The 23,939-nt window shown below is 38.4% G+C and overlaps 1 protein-coding gene across 1 annotated transcript in view; it reads right to left on the bottom strand.

Moving 5' to 3' along the window:
- The window catches only part of PTPRR (protein tyrosine phosphatase receptor type R), a 138,633-nt gene that overhangs the window by 7,142 nt on the left and 107,552 nt on the right, over positions 1–23,939 (bottom strand). The window contains exons 7-13 of the mRNA XM_071423429.1: positions 23,288–23,474; positions 17,800–17,884; positions 11,986–12,065; positions 9,840–9,977; positions 3,562–3,672; positions 2,203–2,360; positions 298–411 (exon numbers count right to left, since the gene is read on the bottom strand). Of these exons, the coding sequence (XP_071279530.1) occupies positions 298–411; positions 2,203–2,360; positions 3,562–3,672; positions 9,840–9,977; positions 11,986–12,065; positions 17,800–17,884; positions 23,288–23,474 (873 nt within the window). The remainder of the gene's footprint in view (positions 1–297; positions 412–2,202; positions 2,361–3,561; positions 3,673–9,839; positions 9,978–11,985; positions 12,066–17,799; positions 17,885–23,287; positions 23,475–23,939) is intronic.

Raw genomic sequence — 23,939 nt, 5'->3', positions numbered from 1 at the left:
ATTTTAATGGGGGAAAAGAGAAGTGGCAAGTGCCCGGCAACTATAGGGTTGTCATTTCATTCAATGCAAGTTTCACCCAGAAAACAATATGATTCCTTATTCAGGACCTAAATGCATATGTTACCTTGATTATTCAGTTAATGTGGTCATAAAAGTCAGCAAAAGCAATGGCAGCCAGTAACATTCAACTGTGAAAATGTTTTCAGAATCATTATTGAATAATTACTGATCATTACCAAATCATTTTGGTAATTATTTCAGAATCATTGACTGATTTGTGGTTCTTCTGGAACTCACCGATCCATTCGTAGCTGGCAGACAATGCTCAATGCATCTACAACTCCCTCTTCCTTTAACTGCTGACAACCAATGGCTGTGGCAATAAAACATCCAGTTCTTCCTATACCAGCACTGAAAAAAAGGCAAAATTTAAAAGGAGAATGAAGTTCACAGATCCAGGAACTACATGGAAAACACTAAATAGCTACAAAAATAGAAAAAAAAAGAAACTTGGAATTGCTACAACCCACAGTTCCTGGGTGCATGTCCAGCAAGGATGACTTCTCAGCTCACTTTCATAGAGAGAAATGAAAGTGTGCACTGTTCCAGCAGTCCAGTTGTGGGTATCACGAGGCTTACATTTTTTTCACATTGTTCACAAGTGTATGGTAAGAAAACCAAGTTTCATTAGCACTGCAAAATCTGAGTACTCTCAGGCCCAGTCCAAGCAAATGATGGAGATATGTACTGAAAAGGAGGAGAAACCAACCTAAAACCAAAATTCAGTAGGGCTTTATGTTTAAAGTCCTCAAAGTATACAGGGGTTCTGCTAACCATACCTCTAACCATGGAGGCAAAAAGGACCTAGACCCATGCTGATGAAGTTAACTCTCTCTCCTGGGATTCTGCAGGATGGTGAAGGACTTGGTGCCATAGCTCCCCAGGTTTTCTTGATGCCTGCTGGGAAACAGCCATTTTGGCATTTTTTTTATCCCTGAGGCCTCAACAATTTTGGGAATCTCTGCCCCACTTTGTTGCTTGCTTAAGTAATGTAGAATGCAGTGCACCTCATGGCTTTCATGCTGGATGGCAGGAAAATAGGTGGAAAATGTTAAAAAATTAATTTGGGGTCCAGGTCTTCACTCAGACAAAAAGGGAAGAAACTGTCTGACTGGAAAATGGAGTGTGAGATTTGTAGACCATAGTGAACATATAGACAGCTGAGTTGTGACTGAAGAACCATGAATTTTAATCACAACTGGGATGATATCTTAATCACAATTGAGATGATATCTCCCTTTAATCATTAATAAATTGCTGCCCATGCTTAACGACCTTACTGTCATATCACTCATCTCAGACAGACATCCCATTCTTCTGAAGACCTTCATTACTGAAGATCTGTACTAGAAAAAGGGCAATCTCAATAGCTATCCACAGATTTCTGCATTGTTAGGGAAACTACAATCCCTGATAAATACAGCTGCATAAAATTTGGGAAAGTTGCTTATTCATCACATTCTAGTTTTCAAAAATTATGTGTGGTTCAAATCTGTCTTCCATTTCTCTAAATCTCCTAAATATGGAACTGGGAAGAAATTGTTCAAGATGAAAAGTTCTGATTTAATGTACTTCTAGGAAAAAAAATAAATATTATCCCAACTGTAAGAGACGTATCGTCACTGTTATGACACAAGCAAGTAAGAAAATACTGATTTTATTTTTACTTTCTGTTTTGCTTCATCTATTTCTTTCCACCAATATAACAAATCCAGTGCTATTTCCCATTATTTAAATTGCAACATGGGGTAATGAATCAATATAAAGCAATAAAATCGAATTATTAGAAGGTCATCCTCTAATAATAATATAATTTGTGTGAATAAAGCTCTATTCTTGAGTACTGAAAAACACTTTGCTCTTGAATATCCAACCGACTGCTTTTGTGAAAATGCTCACAAATTGCAGTACTGATGTGTTTTGGTCTCCAAATTTGTACCTGATTCTTGCTCCTCAAAAGTGACTTGCTTTGCAATATGCTTTGCCTACTGGTCACTAAAAAAGTCAATTAACATGAAGAGGAACTGGGGAATTTTGTTTTCCCCCAAACACATTCTTTAGGAGGGCTATTTGATGCAATTTGCTGCAATTTGCTGCAGCCTTGCTTTAGGCAGTCACTTAAGAGAAGGGCTGGCTAATTACCTGCAGTGCACAACAACAGGCCCTCTGCCCAGTGATTCCAGCCTGTCCTGTTCCACGTCCAGCATGAGCTGCAGCAGAGGCTGGGCGCTGTCAGGGGTTTTGTGGTCTGGCCAGGACGTGTACCAGTAGTGCTTCACGCTGCGGGACTGATTCCCTTGCTGGAAAGAACACCAAGACTTTATATGAACAACTGTATTCTTTTTATTTCTTACACTGTTATGGTAAAAAACAGTAAAAATGTTAAGAGAGATTAAACATTTTTTTATATTAGACTTGGAGGATGTAACTGATGTGCTTCCAGGCACACAATTATAAGAAGGGTTTGTGCACCTGAAAACTTGGCCCGTTTTTCCAGCTGTGTATATTCTGTTTTATGACTACTGACTTTTCCAGCTATGTAAGTTTTGTTCATTTGGCTACTGACTTCATGAGTGTATTGTCAGTTGGGAATTGTTAGATGTCTGTGTTATATCAGCAACAACATCTAGAGAGAATAGCTTGATGTGGGCTTCTGAATGTCTAAATTATCATGTATTTCTATCTTTAAAGGTCATTATAATGTTCTGATTAAATGTTACTAAATGTTACTAAAATTACAAGAGTATTGAAGTTAAAGATGTAGAAGAGCTGCCCTTCTAGATTAACAAGATATCCCAGTTTGTTCAGTTATTCTCTCCAAAAGAGTCTGCTACCACTTACTTCAACAAGGGGCTAAATATAGGCTAGGGTAATTAGTACTGGATGATATAATTTCTGCTCACTTCTCAGTGCTGGAGCTGAAACACTACACAAATTTTCCCAATACATTATTTATTGTAATGCTCTATCAGGAGCAGCAGGTCAATCTGTTAGCATGAGAGTGTAATAGGGAAGTTAACTCAGAGGAGGAGCATCTGTCCTATTTTGCACAATTAATGTCTAGTGAGAACCAGGAAAGCATGAAGATTTCTTTATATACTTCTTTTTAGCCTCTCAGATAGGTTGTAGTTGCACTCAGCACACAACATGAGCAGCGTATCTTTCTTTAGAATGATGCTATGCTAGTTCTGTCATTAACTAAAATCCCTTTACTTTGCCTTGGCAATGCTAAAAGGGCCTCAAAACAAATGCAATTCAAGAAAATGAAACTTGCACTCTTTTTTGAAGCCTTTTTTATTGCCAGAGTCATACAAAGTGGCAATACAATAAGTATTCCAGTACTTTGGCCTCAACCCTACCTTGCAGCTTCATAGCTCCTCCTGAAAAAATTTACACCCTTTAAAAAAGCCAACACTTTATTGTTAAACACTTGTTTAACTTCATTTAGCAATAAAGAAAAGAGAGCATTGTGAATGATGCTTCTCAGATGCAGATTATTACCTTTATTGTAAGCTGACGGACAGTGTAGTTTTTGCATTCTTGCACACTGTTAACAAGGACTTCAACCTTCCCATAGATTCCTCTTTTTTCTGGCCAATAAAGCACACATTTCTGGAAAGCAAGCATCACTGTCATCAACAAACTGAATCCTGGAGCCATATTCGTATCTAATTTTTACACAGAATGTATTTTTCTGCAAAATTCAGATGAATTCAACTGAAGTGTTAGTCATGTCAGGAGTATTCCTAGATAAGATTTTGCATAGTTTTTACTGAATGACTTAGGCTCATTCCTAAGGATCTGAGTTTTACAGTATAGATCTCTTCCACAGAACAATTTGCACAGCTGTTTTTATTCTTAAAAGCTCAGTGAAGTTCAGTTATAGGAATTGTTTTCCACATTCAAAATTAAAGAGTTTTTTTCCTAGAAAACTCCAAAATTCAACTTTTGAAGTTTTGTCTTTCCAAATGGGATTTCCTTCTGAGCAAGAGATTCAAAATTTGTCCTCTGCTCACAAAACTTTTAATCCTATTTACTCTCCTGGGCCCTGATACAAGAAAGCATTTAAATGTGTCTTTAGATCTTACTAAACTCAATTTGACTTAATGTGCATGTTAAAGTATTTTGAAGAACCTGAGTTGTTTTACTGTATAACTTTTTGGAAATTAGTGTTAAAAAAATTCTTCAGTCTTGCTAGAGCTACACAAAATTTTATGCAGAATTCTCAATGAATCAATAGTTTTACACTATTTCAGCAATTTATCTGACGAACTTCTACTAAAAAGAAGATGAAGAAATAGTATTTACAAGGCAAATAATTTTACTTTCTCCTTGCAATAGTTTGCTTATATTCTTCACTATTCATTTAAATTAGAGTATCTCCACAGGCTATATGAAAGCAAATATCTCTGTTGCATAAATACTTTTCTAGAAATGGATGCTTATTCTCTTAAGAAAATATTTCACATTTTCTGAAATAATGCTGCCCAGTCCAACTCATTCATTAAGTAAAAAGACTCCCCAACATTTAAAGGAAACCTTCTATTTTAATCTCTAATACATAGGTATAAAAACCCAACCAACCAAATAAACAAACAAACAAAAAACCCCCAAACCCCAAGAGTACAGTTCTACAATAATAGCAGTCCCAGAAAGACCTTGTTTGTATTTCCTCATAAACTCTTGCTGAAGCTACTGGTATACATGTAGATAGATAGTAGCCTACATTATGCAGCAAAATGAAACAATGCCTTTAATATAATCAATTGTCATAAAGCATAACGTCCAGTAAATATTGCTAAAAATTATCCAGAAAAACAATCAGTGGAATGCAAGGCTTTACCACCAGGTGTGATATTTAAGTTTCTGCTTGATAACTCAATAGTGGATTGAACTGAATCACCTCAGTTGTATAAATGCTTTTCTAAAAATAGATGCTCATTACCTTGATAGAGTAAGGTGTGTGAAAGCCACATTTCCTGAAATAATGCTGGCCCTTCTGACTGGCTTCGTTCAAATCCTGTCTTTTGCAGAACTACTCGAACATCCTAAATTTGCTGTCTCCCCGAAGAGATCAAGAATGGCAATAAAATACTCAGAAATTTGTATGAAAAATAGTGTTCACAAGTTCCACAGTCTACCCATGTGACACATAGAGTTACTATCATCTGCCAGATCTCCAGTTCATGCCCCTCCCTGGGAGTGTAGTTTTCAGTGCTAATATGGGAAAAAGAAAAGTCTAAATACACAATTGTGCCCTGACAATCAACAATAGTTGAGTAAACTCCTGAGACTTCTTGATAAATGTGAGCATGCAATGCTCACTACAAAACCTTCAGGCACTCCAGAGGAGTGTTTTTCTTGACTCTTTCCCAGAACTGGAATTGGCAACTTGTGCTGGGTGGACAATGAAATGTAGCTGTTCATTAAAATAACTTTCATTTAACAGTCTGTCTACATTTAGTGAGATACAATGGATTATTTTTAACACTGTTGCTGTGCATCCTTTAAAAATACTGCTTGTTGCTGCTTTAAAAATAGCCTTGAAAATACAGGTGGGATAAGCTGATGCAAGCACTTCCAAGGAGTGGGGAATGAACATGTTTTTGAAACTTAACTGAAAAAAGGGAAGAAAGACAGTAGTAGGAGTGATAAATTATCAGATATACATAAAAGAATATACAAAATCTCAGGACCATAATAAAAAAAGTAAACTGCCTCAAGCTGTTACTTGTACATAAAAGAAAATTCTTCTCTGGTAGGAACATTTAAAACCTGTTCAAATATCTGATATAGTGGATGAAGTGTCTGGTGTCCAGCTTCATGTGTGCAAGCAGTAAAAACTCACTGCCCACAGTATTTATCAGAAACAACCAAACATGGCCCCTCCCCAGCCCCAACTAAACATTCCCTGACAAACAGGAAGTTTATACAAGAAACACTCTCTCACATGACTTTTAATTGATTTCAGCCTTTGCCCTTCCCCCCTGCAACAGGGCTGCAGGCTTGGGTTTCCTTCCATTCCCTCTCCTGTCTCCTGGCATGCCCTATGCCATGCCCACTGGGTGCCAAGCTTCATGGGACTGCTCCTGAGGTGGATCTCCATAACTGAGTGGGATCTGGCCCTGCCATGGTCTGGGGCTGGCACCTGTGATTTACCACAGTCAATGTTTTCAACTTGCCAGAACTGTGCCTACTGCAGCCTGGTGCCCAGCTCTGCCAAATGGAGGGAGGCTGCCCCAGGTGTTTACTGCCTTTACATTCTCTGGATTTGAACCCTGAACAAAATGATTTAAAAAATTCTCAAATATTTGTGCAGTTGCTTAACTTCAACTCTGTTTCTGGGGTATTTCTCCATATAGCTATGCCTGTAAATTTATACATTAAAGGTAGCAATAACACAACAGTAAGGAATAACAACAGCAAAGCTTCAATTCCAGAATCCCTTTTTACTCCTGCCCTCTATTTACTGTCACTACCAACTCAAGCATGAGATGTACACTTTAAGGATTTGCCTTCATATACTGAAATCCTCACAGTTAGCACCAAATCTTCCTAAGTTTTTTGAAAACCTGTATATGGTACCAACACTCAACTTTAATAAGTAATCTTCAAGGAGGTTTATGTGAAGTCTGTAAAAGGTAGATTTCTGAATTCCAAAATCTACTTCGCCGTACATACGTAGACCATATATAGACCAACTGGGAAAAAATGTTACATGAAACATGGCATGAGCTTTAAACAGTGAGTTAACAAGATTGTCCTAGATAATTACTAGATTATCTAATTACTAACAAGATTTGCATTATCAGAGTAATCTGATGTATCAGGCAGTATTAGTTCTCTATTCTTGCAGAATGTTGTACAAGATTCTTTACTTACACTTTCCAAAATGTTTCCTGTTTAACAGGTAATGTTGCTAGTAAGTTTTGAAGGCAGAATAAATGCTGATTATTGATGTAGTACATAGGTCAATGACAAAAATCAGCTGATACAACAGAAGTCTATAAATTTCTCTATGAAATTATATATATATATATATATTTGTCTGTGACATTCTTACATCCCATGTATTTATCTAAATTCCACTGCTCAGTTGTTCCAACTAAACTCAGTAATATATGAAAGTTGTATGTGCCTTGTGTATAAAGCTTTGAAAGACTGTGTCCTAGAATATTAGTACAGAATTAGAGATGGTCACCTTCACTTAGTGATTTATCTCATTCTCTCAAAATGGGATGGATCACCCTCTGGAGGTGACTACTGCTCTTCAGTGACCACAAAGGGTACCTCAGTCACTAGATGAGATGTGTTTTTCCTCATAGTAACTCCAAAATCATGGCCTAGTTTCCAAGTTTCTCACCAGTTATTCAGGCAGAAGCTCCTTTGCTCTGGACTCTCCTTGTACAGGGAGATTTTCAATTTGTTCAGACATTCTGCAGTTTTGGGGACAGGTTTTACAAATTCTGCATGTTTCCTTTGTACAGCTGAAATATTTTTCTCAGCACTCTACGCTCATCTCTTAATCAATCTTGCAAAAACTCATACTTACTACAGCAAGTCTAAACCATTTTTTCATCTAAAACATGGAAGTAACCCTATAGTAAACTTTAAACATCATAATTTTGCACAATTCCCATCACTAATGCAAATTTGTTACATCAGTATCTTGAACTACGACACTAATATCCCAAATAATTTTTTGATGCAAAATAAATTATTTTATTGTTGAGATTAAGGTTTTTCATGTGTCTGTTATTTGAGAGATCCTTTATTATACATTACTTGATACATTACAGTACATCATAGCTCAAATGAAGACTGAGTGGTGTTACACCAACTGAAGAATATGGCCTACACGCAAGAGTCAGGTATGGAGGTTTATTTGTTCAGGAGTGAACGTGGATGAGTGGATAAATATGCTTGCAGATATGAAGGTACTTGTATGTCTGTATACTGCAGATGTACCTCCCTGAAAATGATGGAAATAAAGCAGACCCCAGAAAGGAAAAAATACCAAGTGTTACTATGCTAAATAAGATCTGCTTTTGCCTTCTCTATAGAGGGCAAGTATTTTAGCAGTGAAGATAATACACTGAGCAAGGCCAGTAAGAGTTTGCTTTCTTTTCAATGGCAAGCAAGGTATCAAGAGGAACCTGCTGACAGTGGGAGAGCCCCTAAGGTTTCTAGACAGGACAGCTTGCACAAACACAGCCCCTCTATATAGCCTGGGAACAACTTGAGATTCCTCACCCTTTCTATGTGGAGGAAATTACCATTGCCAGGCACAACAATGCCTATAAACACCAGTGGCTAGAGCCTGCGTAACTCAGGTAAACACAGAGCTTCCTGACATGATGAAAACCACTGGGCACTTCTTTCAAGTCATTCTTCTTACACAGTGTCAGATGTGAGTGTTTAAACAGTCAGCATTTCCTCAGTGAAATACTTACTCTTTTGGTCTATTAGCTTGGTCGATTGCTATGCTTTCATGATGAATCCTAAATGTGGGATTCTGAACACCTCTTTGAACAGTCTAGTGCAAAATGGCACCTGGTTTGGGAATAGGTCTTGGGACATTTTACAGGACCCACCTACTTTTCATATACAGTTTCTTAAAATCCCCTGGATTTTAAGTTCATGTTAGAAGTCCAAACTCATGCTGAGAAAGAGAGAAGCAACAATCAAGGCCAGAAAAAAGAAGACTATGTCTACTGTGTTCATATTTAAATGGAGCAGTGAGTTTGAGCCCTGGGAATGCACTCAGACTCTTGGTCCTTGATCACTCAGACTAGAAACTTTGCCTGAATAAACTCTGTTGCTCTACCATCATGCACCTGAGTTTGAATAGCAGGGGTGTGAGTATAGCAGGAGAAATACAGCCCTGGTACTTAGGTGGCTGTGTGCTGAGATGTGATTGAGGCACCTACCTGGAGCTGGGAATCATTACTAAGTCTGGACTCAAGAAGAAAGTCCATCTCCTTTATTTCTGACTCTCTCTTGCCCACAAGCCCTGTAAACCATTTCTTTAGCATTCAGTCTCCAGAACAGGTTTTTTATTGGCCTTCTGCATGGGAGACTGATTTTTGTTTGTAATTTTTGGTAGTCAGAAATATGGACACTGGCACTATCAAAGAAAGCCTGACAAAAAGTTACATGATTACTAAATAAACATATTGAAGATATAGTTTGGAATTGATGCAAAAGTCATGGAATGCATAACAGGCAGTTAGTTGGCCATTAGCCACTAAAATAAAATTGTCAAGTCTAATTGACACCAAGGTAAAGAGTATAATTTCAATTCTGTCTAAGTTCCTCTGTGGTGTTGGCATCTGGGAGCCCAAAGTGTATTTCTGGGATGGTCCAGAAGATTTGTAACATTGGGAATGGATTAAATCCCTGGCATAATAGCAAAGTGCAAACTTCAGCCGTGTCAAAAAAACCCCTGCTAATCACAACATTAACCATCTAGTCTTTATATACCAGAACGTAAAAACAAAGTACAGAGGTGACCAACAGATAAATGAGGTGTTTCTTAAAAAGTTAGGAAGCCAACAGCACGGATCTAGAAAATGGAATTCTTTTTTGTAATACATAATGTCCTACAATGGCTATGCTATTACACTTGATGTACTTGGCTACCCTCATTATTTTTCACATAGCTTATTAACAGAATATTTAAGAAGCAGTTATCTGCTAGCTTCCTTCTGTATCTTCTAAAGTCCCTTCTACAGTATGCAGCCAAAGGAATAATTTCTCAGTTTTGCCAGTTGTCATACCTCATTTTTTTCTTTCAGCTTTGTGATCATAACAATGACAGGGCTGTCTTCTTGCCAAACCATCTGCCAGAAATCATTCACGGTATTAATCATGGGTCCCTGAGTTGCAATGAAAGCCTTCTCTTTACCTCCATATCCCTAGTTTAGAAACAGACACAAAAGCATTTACTTTAAATTCATGTGATCAATCTATATTGCAGGTGAATAAAAGAACAGAAGGGGCAGAAAAATTAACCTGAAAAAGAAAAAAAAATTAACTGAAAGAAGTTACTACTAAAAGTAGAGCAGATCAGAAATTTTTCAGTAGAACAGTTTTTTCTCTGGAAACCAATCTGATGAACTCCTGAGAATACAACAATTCCTCTCAAATTTCCCTGCTTATTTGGCTTCTTTTAGATAACTCCCTTCTTCAAGTTATTGGGACTTTCCTCATCCAGTGGTACTTTAATCTATAATTTAAATTGCAGCAGTGTTTTCAAGCTAGTTTATAGTCAATAAGCCACAGGAAAGAAAAGAAGAACTATAAAACTCATAATTACAAAGACTCTGCTATACATGTTTTCTAAGGAAGAAGAGCCTTTATGAAACTTTATAGGAAGGACAACATATATAGGGAGTATAGGGAGTTCCAAGACACACATGAGTGTTCAGGAAGTCAAAGAAAGGTCAGAAAAACAGTGAGGAAGCAGAAGAGAGGGAAAGACAAGAAGAAATGGGAAAAACAAGACATATCTTCTTATTTTTTGTGTGAAAAGGAGAAGTTATGGTTTTGTGCAGTGATAGGGTGCCCAGCAGTAATGCAGGAGAGAGCCTGGCAATGTCTGAAGGGAATGAGTGAGTGGAAAACAGCATGAGGTTGTGTGGGATCCTCTGGCCTTCAGTCTTCCTTTTGGGAGCCTTTCTTCATGACAGCTGCTACTCATTGCATGAACCAGTGGGATAATCCTGAGCTGGCACAAACTGTCCTCCAGCCACTCACCAATCTGCCTGAACATACTTTGTCCAAGCCACGTCTGTCAGGATCCCAGCAAGCCCAGTGATTTTGTATACACGGATGGGAAATTTCATTTCATTTCATTGCTGGGTTGCATTTTTATCCACAGTTGTTGGTGTTAGTAGCAGGAGGAATCACCTTATGTGAGAGTGAAGGGTGCTGGCATAGGGAAAAGGGAGACCTCAGAGGACTCAACATATGGCCTGGCTCTTGGATATGAGGTCACTGCTGTCCAAATAGAACCACTCTGCTTACTTACATGATGATGTCTGCATAAGAAATGATGAAAGTACAGGATGAAAAGTGAGGTAGGGTAAGGGGCATGGTGCTGTGTACCTACACATTATATACTGTTAATTAAAGAAGCAACATCATTGTAGAGCTCTGTGGCCAAATTTTCATTGCACTATTACTTTTATTCCAGGTGAGGGTCTGCATAATAACTCTATAGAAAACATTTAATTTTGTAGGTAGAGATTACACTCCTAAAATATGACTGAATTAGTTTCTTTGTAGTCTATTTAGCATATATTCTGTCATGAGTTCAAGAAAGCTCTGTGTGCAGGTGTGTGTGTCTGTGTGTGTGATCAAGGACTATAGCACACCTGACACTTAGAAATACTGCTTTTGATCAGGATTCATGCTGGTTATGTCATTGTGTCATGTGACCAGTGAATGGCTGTGTTGTGGGCACATGTGAATATTTAACTTGTCTGTTTTTGTTCCTTTTCACAAACTTGTTACAGTATTTATTTAATTACTTAACTGTTAATTTCAGACTATCAATTGGTATCTTGAAAGTACTGGTATCTGTCACTGTTAAAAGGTAGCCCTCTTTACTATAAGGCAGTAGGTCAATATGAAACAGTAAATACAAAAGTAAACAGTAATGAACGTGTTTCTTAATGTTTTTTATAAACTACTTGGTAATTTTTTTTTTTATTAAAAGCATTTCTGTACATTCATGACTTTGTGCTTTTTGTTAGAAATGGCTTATGAAACTACTTCTATCATACATATGCAGACAAAAAGATCTGGAATTATCAACGAAGATGGTAAGAATAAAATAAGTGGCACCTCGGCAAACCCAGCTATTCACACAGCAAATAAAATACTTTCTCAAAAGTACATGAAGAGTGTACATTTACTTACCCTAATGTAGTTAGCATTTATGTAGGTACTCAAGGAGTCAGATGGATTTTTTGGTTTCAAATACACTCTGCTTAGAGGATCTAAGAGCACAAGGAAGACGGAAATTAATAAGAAAACCCATAGTTAGAAGATTTCTAAAGAGAATCAAAGACTTTCTGAAGGAAAAAACCTACTGTTATTTGGGGCTGTCAAGCAGTAAAGAATTACACACCAAATACCTCCCTCTGCAAAGGATCATCCCATGTAACTAAGGCAGCCCTGTATGGCACAGTGCTGGGCTGTGCAGAACCAACACTGTCAGACCCAGGCAATGCCCAGTAAGGTTGGGTCTGCCTGTGCTGCCCTTGAGCTGACCTGCCCAGACTGACTCTGAAACCTGTGTCCTGTCATTGGACAGTGGCTCATAATTACACCAAGCTCTTTGAACTTTGGTACTTTGGTCAGAAGCTGTAGTGTTCAGTGACTGCACTGGACAGTTGGATTTAAAAATTAAGAAAAGATTCTTCTGCCTGGGATGAAATAAAACATACATCTTTTATACCACTTTAAGTTGACTGTAAGAAGCTTGACTAGGTAATCAGTATCCTTCCCTTCAGTCCTGTGTCCTCATCTGATACAATTCGTGACCATTCATGTGTACTGGACTAGAGACACAATGCCAAAATAGAGGAACATTTTTCATTACACTCTTCTTTCCTTCAGTCTTGGATGCTCTAGAATGGAGTGGGGACTGGTTCTATTGAGTAAAGAGCTGGGGGTTATTAAATCCCTCCTGGAAAGGAAGGTTTTGCTTCTTGATGATGTGACCCCACCCCATGCAGTACCATTTTGGAATTAAAGCAGCATATTCTCAAGTATACAATGTAACAGAAAGGGGGAAGCAGGCAGAGAGCAAGATGCCTATGTTGGGGCTTTCTAGGGACACTTGACTTTCTTCACACTTTTTCTGAAAAAAATATTCTACCACCAAAAAAATGATACCGAAATATTTCCATGCTGAAAAATAATCTTTTCTTCTGACAATTTGCTTAAATACTTAGTTATAATCAGCAGGGTTTTTTGACAGTATACAGACACATCAGTTTGGAAATAGTCTCTGGATAGCTCCTCTGCTGAGTGCAATCTAGGCAATGCATTTAAAGATACATACGTGGGCACTGAGCTGGAAAGAGATACAAAAACACTGTTTAGTGTGTGGCCCTGCTATTTACACAAAAAATATAGAACTGATGTATATACATATGCTGCAGCAAAACCTAGTATTTTCAGAGTTGCTTCTGGATTTCTTTTGTGACTTTTCATTCTCTTCCTAAGAATACAATAAAACCTTTGCAAACCAGAGGAAGAGGAGGGATGATCCCAAACATACTTTATGTCCTTTTTCCACTGGAGGTCATGGGAGCACCTTGGACAGGAGTGGAGGCTTTGTAGAACCCAGGATAATGTTTTGAAAGTTTGTTTCTTAAAATATGCAAATGACTGCATGACTGCAAGGTCTGCACATGGAAGTCTTATCTTCTGTGGTTAATAGCACTACGTGTACCCTAATTAACTTGTGTTAAAATATCTTTGCACTAGTTTTCCTAACTTTTTTCACTTAGAGCTTTTTTTTTCCTTTAACAATATGAGGACAGGAAACCTCTCATTTCTTTTCAGCACAGAGTGGTTATTAGCCATTTCCACAAATGCCTCAGGCTACGTGGCCTTGAAAAAACACCCGCTTCCTCTAGCTCACACAATGCCTCTGATTCTGGTGTTGCTTGACCCCTACCTTAAAAAACCTCTTCCAAGCAGACCCAACATCCAGTTTAATTGCCATGTCTTGAGATAAATGCCTCTGTTACTAGGGAGCAGCTAAATCAGCTTCACAATTTCTGAGACCTCCTTCCAACTCCAATCAATGAAACAAACACTGCTTCCGAACAGGAATCTTTTATAAATTAACAGTCATGATCAGTTATGAAATAGGCAAGTGCTGTAAACTGAGCCCTGAGAAGAGGAAAGCCTGAGCAATGCTAAAGATCCAGACTACTAGGCAATCATCAGACACAAATGGAAGTCATTAACTTCCTCCTGAATGACAAATACCTTGGACATAATAATCTTATCCTTAAGGATGGCAAAGTCTTGGAGTCTGAAGCTACAGCAGAAAGACAGATGTTGACTGCAAGGTTGAATTCATCAATGTCTATAAAGTATCTGAAAATGCACTGGTGCTGCTAAACACTTATAATTACTAATAAAATATGTCTTCTATAGTTTTAACTGAGGCAAAATTACTGCTGTTTTTTCCCATGTATCTAGGAAGTCTGGGATAGTTCTCTCAGTAGACTAGAAGGTGCTTCTTCTAACTCCACCTTTAACAAATTAATGTTGTCCTGAATTTATAATGTTGGAGGAATAGGAGGGTGTTAGAGGGAATGTAACTTGCCTCCATGAGAGTGGCTGGTGCAGGGAACAAGCAGGGTTATATGGTAACAGTGCTGGACAGCCTCCTGCCATGCCATGGATACTGGAGGATCATTCACTCCATGAACTCCATTGGTGCTTTCATTAGGGAGAAGAACTGGAGCAAATATGACTGTTTGTAGTCAGGACTGGGGAGTGAAAGGGAGCTCAAAAATTTCAGCATCAGGAGAATAGTTTTCCAGCATCTGTTTATATGCTTTCATAATAAAATGCTTTGATCATATGATTTAACCTTCTCCTTGTCTTTAGTGGAATGTCAGAGCGAGTGTTAGCACAAGCCACAGATTGTGGGCTTCTGGGTCTGACCCCCTACGTGGTTTCTATCTTCTGTTAGTGTGAATCTGCTGCTCTGCCCAGGGTATTTTCATACAGCCTTTTGACTTAAGGTTAATCTTCAGAGAGGGACAGGGTATGGTAAACTAATGGATGTGTTGCACATAAAAGATACCCACAGAATAGTGTTAATCCACTTGCTCCTTTGTAAGCAAAAGTCCATGCATACTCTGAAATACCACAGGAATTCTGCTTCTGGTTTGAGATGGACAAGTGAGACAGGAAGTAGGAAATATGTAGGGCTGAAGAAGTAGCAGGAGATATAGGAGAAGATAGTAGGAAGCTGAGGTCCTGCTACAAGGACATGTAGTGGGGGCTGCAGGAGACAAGCAGGCAAAGGTGAAGATGTAGAGTAAGAGGATGAGGAATGAGCAGCAGGGCTGCTATTCTGCCACAGGAATGTGGCTGTAGTGAGAGACTGGGAAATCGGTGTGCAGGACTGGAAACCTGCTCAGAGGGTGTCAGAAATACTGTAGATTGGTGGCAGAGGGAATGCAGCTAAAGATACAGCACAGGGTTTAACAGGAGCTATGGGTGGGGTCACAGTCAGGAGGAAGGATGGAGAAATACTGATCTTAGGGAACTGCTTAGCTGCTCAACTCTGATCCCACACTGGCCCCTCAGTAGTTGAATTAGAACATGATTGTCATGCAATTAACATTAGAGAACTTAAAGCGGCAGCCTGGTGTTTGCATAAGAGTGTTGGCTATGTTCTGCTGCAACTGAAACATCTGTCATAGAAATGTAACATCTCCTGTACTTTGTAGTTTTCCATATACAATAATTTTCAATAGGCATTAGTTGTATTTCACATGAGTGTGTCTGGGTGGTATCTGCTAACATAAACCTGCCCTCATGCACCCTGTCACGGAATTATCTCTTAGAAAATGAGAATATCCACTACAGCACAGAGGGTGGAGCTGGCAGGACTGGGCATTTTTAGGATGTCACTTGTCATCACAGGTGCCCCGACTCAGGAGACGCACCCAGTGCTGGGAATGGAAAAGCTGATGTGGGTGTACAAAGCAGAGGGTTGATATCATCTGAGCAGGAAACCAGGAAAGCTGCTCTATTTAATCACTCAAATCATTTCCAAACCCTCTCAGACTGGGTGTGGGGTACACGAATATTTATTATGAGCATGTGCCTCAATCCTCAAAATATCTTTGAAAAAACCTGGTGCTAACATACACCAAACATTCTGATTTCTGTCAAGGATGGTTACAAAGTGCTGTCAGTGGGCAGCTGTGGTGCACACCAGCAGTGTGCTTGGGTTGAAAATGTGGAGCTAGTGGCACATCCCATTAACTGAAGGTGAGGACACACAGACATGCTGGTTGTCAAAGCTCATCAGCATGGAGCACGGCCCAGCTGTTGTGTCCCAATTCAAAACACATGCTACAGTGAAACTGGACTCATTGCACTTGCAAGGCATTGCTGGAGGTGAACCTGATGGTGGCAGAGGCACCCTGGACATGGGAAGGGAGAACTCCTTCCAAAAATCTGCAAGTAAGGCAGAGGGGGCTGGTGATATCTTGTCTCCACCGCAGCTGATGGCAAAAGTCCTGCTGTTATCAAAGGGGTGAGGATTTCACCCTCTGTGTACATCCTGTTGACACTGGGCCAGACTCTAGGGGATGCTGAATTGTCTGGTTGTTGGTATCCAAATTGCATTCAGTTACCTTCTGACTTTAATTGCCTTCAATATTTCTTGACTGAACTCAGATACACACAGCTTTTGGCTGAAACAGATAAACTAACCTTGAGCACAGTGAAAATATTACTGCAAACTGAAGAGAAGCAAGGATTCCATACAAGCTTCTTTCCCAGTGACATATCACATTTCTGAGATTAATCTAGAGGCTGAAGGCCATCAGTTTTCATTAGTCTGACTGCAAGGCCTTGGTGTGATATGAACAAATTATGATGTTTTCAGTTTTGGTGAGAGAAACCTCCTAATTGAAGATGTGTGAATTTGATGACTAACATATAACATAGGCCTGCAAGGATATTCTAGAGAGGTTTAGAAAGCATAATTTCTGGTTGATAGGATATGCTGTCATTGTAAAAGTATTCTTCATTCCAAATCTAAGCAAGGGATTTACATTTTTATGTGGGAATGTTCTGTAATATTTTGAATCACGAAACTTTTTCACTTTGGTGATGCCAAAAATTATAAAAACTCAACTATTCATGTCTATATTTAGTGTAATGTTAAAACTTCTGCAACCTATTCCGAAACAGAACACAAAACAAAATGTTTAATAAAAGTGAAATGGAATATCTTATTATCCACCACCAAATGTTATGATAATAGCTGCATTTCAGAGAAACATGTATTTTGAAGGAAAACTATTCCACTGAAAAGTTTTCAATCATCTCCAATTATAACAAAGCAATGCTATATGAAAATATATACAATGAAAATACAGAAGCAGTATAGCAAGGCAGTAACAAGTTAAGAGCAATGAAGAGGCAGCACTGCATCAGGAAAGTAAACACATTTCTGTAAAGAGAGTTTAGTGCATGGAGAAGGAAAAAACAATCACCAGAGGACCTTTAAAGATGGAAGCCCACTAAAAGACAAAATAGGTTGCACTTGCTTTTTGTAATCTGGGTTTTTTTCAGTCCCAAGTATCTTGACCCAACCAGAAAGAATTCAGTGACTGCAGGATGGTTTGGGCTATGATGAGGAGCTACTGCAAAGCATGGCAGACCTCACTGTCCCATCTGCCTGAGTTGCCTTTCAGAGAAAACCAGCATAATCCAGGCTTGCCCTTCAGCACGTGGCAGGGATGCTGCCAACCTGTGTACCTACTAAGGCTTCCAGTGAGAGTTCTGCGTTTGCTAGTCCTACAGCACTGGGCTTCTGTCATCTTTCTGCATGGATTATAAATACAAGTATGAATGGGTTCACATCAAGCAAATATAAAGACAGTTACATTTTCACAGCAATACATTCTCAAAGCAGGACTAAATGTCATAGTAGAAACCACGAGCTAGTTCACTTACTTGGCAAAATTGTTTTATAGCGGTTTTTAGTTCCGTGACTCGGGATGTCAATTTCTTTGGGATCCACAAAATTCATCGGTATTTCCTATAAAAAATAAATCAAATCAGACTGATGTTTCCAAAGGAGCCATGCAGGAAATTATCACCAGAAGGCCATCTGCTGTTACACAACTGTCTCTTAACATCAAAGTTATTAAGAAAAAAAGTGGTTCCCACCTCAAGCCTGTCAACACCCTTCCTTTAATAAACACAAGGAGTTGCATACTGAAGGGGTGACTTCCAAGGAACACTTCTGATGAATTATTTTTTAAAAAAAGTTTTTATGGGATTAAGACTAAGGTTAAAATGCACTATAGTTCCAGAAAATTGGAGTTCAAAAGTATAGTGCTGTGGCAAAAAAGAGCAATACTTTACATAATTGGGGCAGGAACTTCATAAATAATTAAATATAATGGCAAATAATAGAAATTAATATATGGAAAATGTTTAAAAAATTTTGTGCTAAGCCCTTATCAATGAAATTCAAAGACCTCACTTGCCTTTTATTTAAACTACCAGAATGAGATGCCTTAGTATTTTGAATTCAGACTCAAAAGTAATAAAAATCTGAAGCTATTTCTTTTCCTTCTCATTTTCATCTTTTAGTGATTGATTTACATTGCATGTGTTGGTAACTAATGTGACAGTTTCCTTTAAGTTTCAAAAATACACAAATTATAAACTCCTCATAAACTTAAAATTCCTGTATTTCAAACTGTTTGTCAGCACGAAAAGTAAAAATCAAAATTTGCACTGAACAAAATGCTGAACTTGATTAAAGGGAGAGTAAGAACAACTTTGATTTTGAGGTCCTGAAACAATGTTTCTACAGTTGAATAAAACCAACCCTTTTAAAATGGCAGGATGAAATATTCAGGGGTTGTTTTTTTTTTGTTTCATGATTGTGGGGGATGTTTTACCAACTAAAATAATCTGGCAAAATCACATTAAAAATGCTTCAGTTTACTAAAATCTTCATTTTTATGCTGATTTTTTTTGGGCCACTATTATTTAAATTGTCTTACAGTAAGCTGGAATTTATTCTTCAGTAAATTAATATTTCTACTTAAAAGAACAGTCATAACTAGAGACCTGGAAACATCATGCTGGCCTGGGACGTTTAGCCTAAGAGATGGTGGCATATTACATAATTGCCTCTTAGGAACCTGAGGAGGATCTGTTGACTTGCATCACTGGAAAATTTACTTACGGATTTTCTCCAAAAATGAGCTGGTTTCTACTCTAGAGGTGCAGACCTACCAGTACTTTGGTACAGCAGAGATTCCTGGTCCCTGTCCTTCAACACAAGCTCTGGTCCTGCCCAGCATGACCAACTTCTGCAGGGATTTTTTTTTAAAGGAACAGGGATGAGGTCTCTAACAGCTTGTCAAGCAGGCACCCAACAGCAGACTTTTACATGAGTTCACCAAACAGGGGAAGAAGCTACACTCTCACTTTACTGTTTGAAGAGATGGCAAAGTTAAGTAAAATTTATATGGCTCATATTGAAATGCTGTGATTCTCCACTTCCCAGCTTGGCTTCCGAACATCTTCCTATGTGAGGTTGCAGCTGTGTCGATTTTATTTTTCTACCTTCTCTGCCTTATGCCCATGCATTTCATGGACCTTCTTTACTCTTCCCCTCTCCCTCACTCAGTTTCTTCCTTGATCTCTTCTTGGTCTTCAGCTGGCTCCTCAAAAGAATGACTTGCTGTGTCAGGCCAGCCAAAGTGTTACTGCAAAGACACACCTTCCTTGCAGGTACTTCACCCAATCCTGTTTCAGATCACTGTACTGCCATCCATATGATGGCTATCCTAAGTTCAGGATCTTCTCATTTTTTAAGACTTCATTCTTGCATAAACCTCATCCCCACTGCTCAGGTTAAACCATCTCACCTCTGTCCTGCGTCTAATGCTGCTTCCTCATCCACGAAACTACAAAATGAGCTCCCATACCCTCCTCATATTCACCTCTGACTTCTACTGCTTCCCAATGGTGACCTCTGTCTGAGACTTCCCTTGGGTCTTGTTCCAACTGGCTGACCTAGAGCTTCCCTAGCTCAGTTCTGGCTTAGTACAAACACCACCAGTACATGGCCTCTGAAAGGTTTCTGTGCTAAACTATGCACCAAGTGAGAGAGAGCAAGACACTGAGCTTGTGCTTAATGGGATCTCTGTCTGTTATCGACAGAGACTGGAAAAAATGCGTGAGGAAGAGTCCTCTGCCTGCCCAAGTGATGGTGGTCGGTGAGGGTCTTCCAGATGTGTGGCTGTCTCCCTTACTATGCCTGCTGAAACTTTTTAATAGCTCATCATTTGGTGAGTTACTGACAGATGCAAAAATACCACCAAGTTGAAAACAGAAACACATTTCTTTGGGCCAACCGGGACCATTAATAACATTAATCACTTACATCCTGTAAATACTTTCTAATCAGTGGTCTCCTCCCAGTAGTAAGTACTTGTGAGTCCAAGGGCACAGACAGAAATCTGACAATACACCGTGGATCACAGCCACAGACAAGTCACTTATTCTGAAACTGGCTGTGAGAAAAAAGAGATTATTCCAGAAAAAAAAGATCAGGATAATATGGTGATAACATTCCTGCTAACAAGGGGAGCAAATAAGCCCAGCAGACTGCAAATAGCAGGAACATGTGCAAACTAGTATACAAACTCAGTAGCTGCATAGGCAATATACATATATATATATATAAAATTATTTTATTAAACATATGTGTTTAATTTTAAAATTGCAAATAATGCATAAACTGCACACATTCCCATGCTCAGCCACTTGCATGCAATTATAGATGCATAAGCATATTGTTCATGGGCTGGTTTCCCTCTCTGAGTGATGCCTTCTAATAGCAGCTATTCTGGCTCACATTAAGTTTTAAATGCTATTCATACACCTGAAGAGATATGATTTGGATCTCTGAAAGCATTCAAGAAAATTTGGCAAAATTTAGGAAAATTCAGGCAGGTAGTCATTATACTCATCCCTCTTATTTCTGAGGATGTAATTTTTTAGATTTAATGATCAGGCACTTTCCCATGCAGGACTGTATTTTTTGACATTTGGGTGTTTTGGAAATGAATTTTATCATCTGTTACCAACTTCAGATATTCTATCCTTTGAAGAGTACCAACTCAGGCTACTAAAGAAAAAATGAATGCTGGGAAAATTATGTTTCTTTCTCCTTGCAAAACAGGTATATTCTCCCAACCAAATATACCCTTTAATTAAGTAATGCCCCTTTAATTGTTAATGAAAAAAAATTGAAGAACTAAAAATAACCTGAAAGTGCTCATGTTTTAATTTTCCACTGAAAACTTCAAAAATTTCTCCACTTCTTTCACATTTGGAAGTTCTTCAATAATTCTAGTCTCCAGAAGACTGCCTTACTTTATTTCTTTAGCTAGTTAAAATGAGCTGTGTGAGCAGAATGGCTGAGGGTTATATACTGCGTTCTTTGCATGCCTCGAGTTCCTACTTGAGCTATTATCTGTAGCAAGGAACATAGTAAACAGATACTGCTCAACAGCTTCATCTTAAAACACATTTTAAAAAATGGTTTAAAAACAGAATAGACGAGTCATGACCTCTTCAATAAAACTCTATGGAAACACTGAATGGCCAGAGCCATGTTGTACCCCCATGAGGGACAAATAAAATGTGACTCTGCCTGCACAAAGCTGTGCACAACTGCTGTGTGGGACAATTTGGGTAAGCAGGATTCTATGAAGTGCCAATTTGTCTGTACAAACTGTCTCCTAACATGGGGGGCTTAGGCATGATGAAGTTATTTCTTCTGTCTTTCCTGCCCAAGCAGCAGAATGGCAGAGAACCTAAGGAATAACTGGTGATAAAAATATGTTGGATGATTGTAATTTTTCTGTGTACACTGTCTGTCCATGTTCTGATAGAAGAACTGAGGAATTTACTTCTCTTAAGCAAATGACTTTTAATAAAAACTTTGGATATTAAAGGTAATTGAAAGGCTGCTCCATAGGATGCAATTATTGATAATGAATAGCTATTTTTAGAGTAAAATGGCACTCATCTGTTTATTCACATGCACAGACTGGAAACAAAATGAAACCTAAAGGGTCACATGCTCTGGCATGTTTAATTTTAATTCCTTACAGTTTCTCTGATTTAGACATCAGATTTCTAGACATACAGTTCTCTGGATCAATTCTGGAACCCTTCTGAAAAATTGCTACCTTTGGCCCTCTGATTCCTCAGCTGCTGAAGCACAACTGCTACATTACACCTCTCCAGTTAATACATCACTAAGTGCATATATGGACTCCTTCAGGATTCCTGGGTGACTATTACTCACTTTTATTAATTTTATCGCTTGTTATAGAATCCCTTCCACTAATGCTTCAATATCAGACAGAACTTCTAGTGATCTGCTTGAGCCTATCCCTGCCACAGATGAAGGAAATTTCCAAAGTTCTTAGGTCGATGCAGATGCAAATAATGGAGTCACTCCTCACCTACTGGTTCAACTTCCCCAAATCACTTTTATACCATTTTGATCATCAATTGATCTTTGTATTCTTTAGTAAGCTTCATGCTTTTGATCTGTTTAAACATGAAGCTATGATTTTTTTTAAATTCAAAACCTTTTTTGTCCTGCCTTACTCAGCTTTCACATTCAAGTGGCTTCAGTTAAAGCTCTTTTCTATTTCCCTTGTAATAAAGGTCTCCTTTTTTTCTGACAACTTCTTTCATCTGAGTGTTTGGCAATACCAGACTTTTTCAGGTCTTCTTAAAGTAATGTGTTGTAATGTGTTTTCCCTTACTGAGTTTTTCTGCCCTGACTTTTTTCCACCTGGCCACTTTCTTCATTTTAGATTCTTACCCTTTTTACTAATAAATACTCTTGTGAAACACTTCAGGGTTTTTTGTCTTGAGTATATTAGGCTGCTGTATGGCATGCTTGTTAAAGGTATTTTGGACCTTGGGAAAAAAGTCCCTTTTGGACAGGGACTGTGGGTATCCCTGTCTGCTCCAAAAAATAATTTATGGTTACTAAAAATTTAGTGCTCAAATTGCAAACATACATGGTGTTTATATGGGAATAAACAAAATCTCCAACTATGACTGTGTTTTCATCATAGTCTTTATGATCTCTTTGAAACTGTCACAGTGTTACAGTTCTGACTGTTTGCACTGTAGTTCTATTATAATATGTAGCCCATCTGTGATGGGACTTCAGACCAAGAGGAATCTCTATTGTCCACGGATATAATTGACTGACTTTTCTGTCTTTAGTGCAAAAACATAAAACACCCTCTTGAAACTATCTAATTTGCCTTTTGGAAACAATTTGTACCTTGAGTTTAAGGTGTTGCCCAAATATTTTTTCTCATAGTTCCTGTTGTGCCACTTATGTCAAAAATCCTCATTTCAAGCATGTTGTTAAACTCACCATGAATTCTGTCTGAAGCAAATGAGAACATGCCACTGCCTCTCGAAGCTGCTGCCGTGTCAGGACGCGGCCAGCTGACTGCAGGTATTCCATCGCTACTTTTTCTCGTGGGGTTGGCACAGCGACGAAAGGTTCAACACTTCCCAAGCTGCTCATATCCAAAGTTAGTGACACGTTGGATCCTCGTCTGCATCAGAAAATAATTCAGTGGTTATATGAGATCTGTGTTACTATCCCATACTCATGAAGCTGATCCTGAGTTATTCATGCACCCTGACTTTCTCTATAGTCACTGATGGATTTGGGCATGCAAAGACTGCAAGACTATTTTCACTGGTACAATTGAGCAGATAGAAAACTAAGGACATCCTACTTCTTCAATCTAACAACCTATGCTGCAAAAATGTGTGATGGGGGCAACTATTTGAATTATTCTTAGAAGCAGAAACAACTCCCTATATGCTACCTTATTGTTACGAATGTCAAATGCAAAAGTGGTATCTTGGTAAAGAAGAAATATTTCACAGAAGAAAGTACGGGGCATATATTTCTGACTGACATACATAACAGTGTGAAATAAATTCAGAGTTATGTCAGGTGCATGTTTAAGAATTTACTGAAATTAAATATACATATAAATATACATAATGGA

The sequence above is a fragment of the Agelaius tricolor genome, unplaced genomic scaffold (assembly GCF_023055355.1).
Source record: "Agelaius tricolor isolate 1412-34295 unplaced genomic scaffold, bAgeTri1.0.p SCAF_3, whole genome shotgun sequence".
NCBI classification, from domain to species: Eukaryota; Metazoa; Chordata; class Aves; order Passeriformes; family Icteridae; genus Agelaius; species Agelaius tricolor.
The sequence above is the reverse complement of the archived record's forward strand: the minus strand, read 5'-3'. Positions and strand labels throughout refer to the sequence as shown.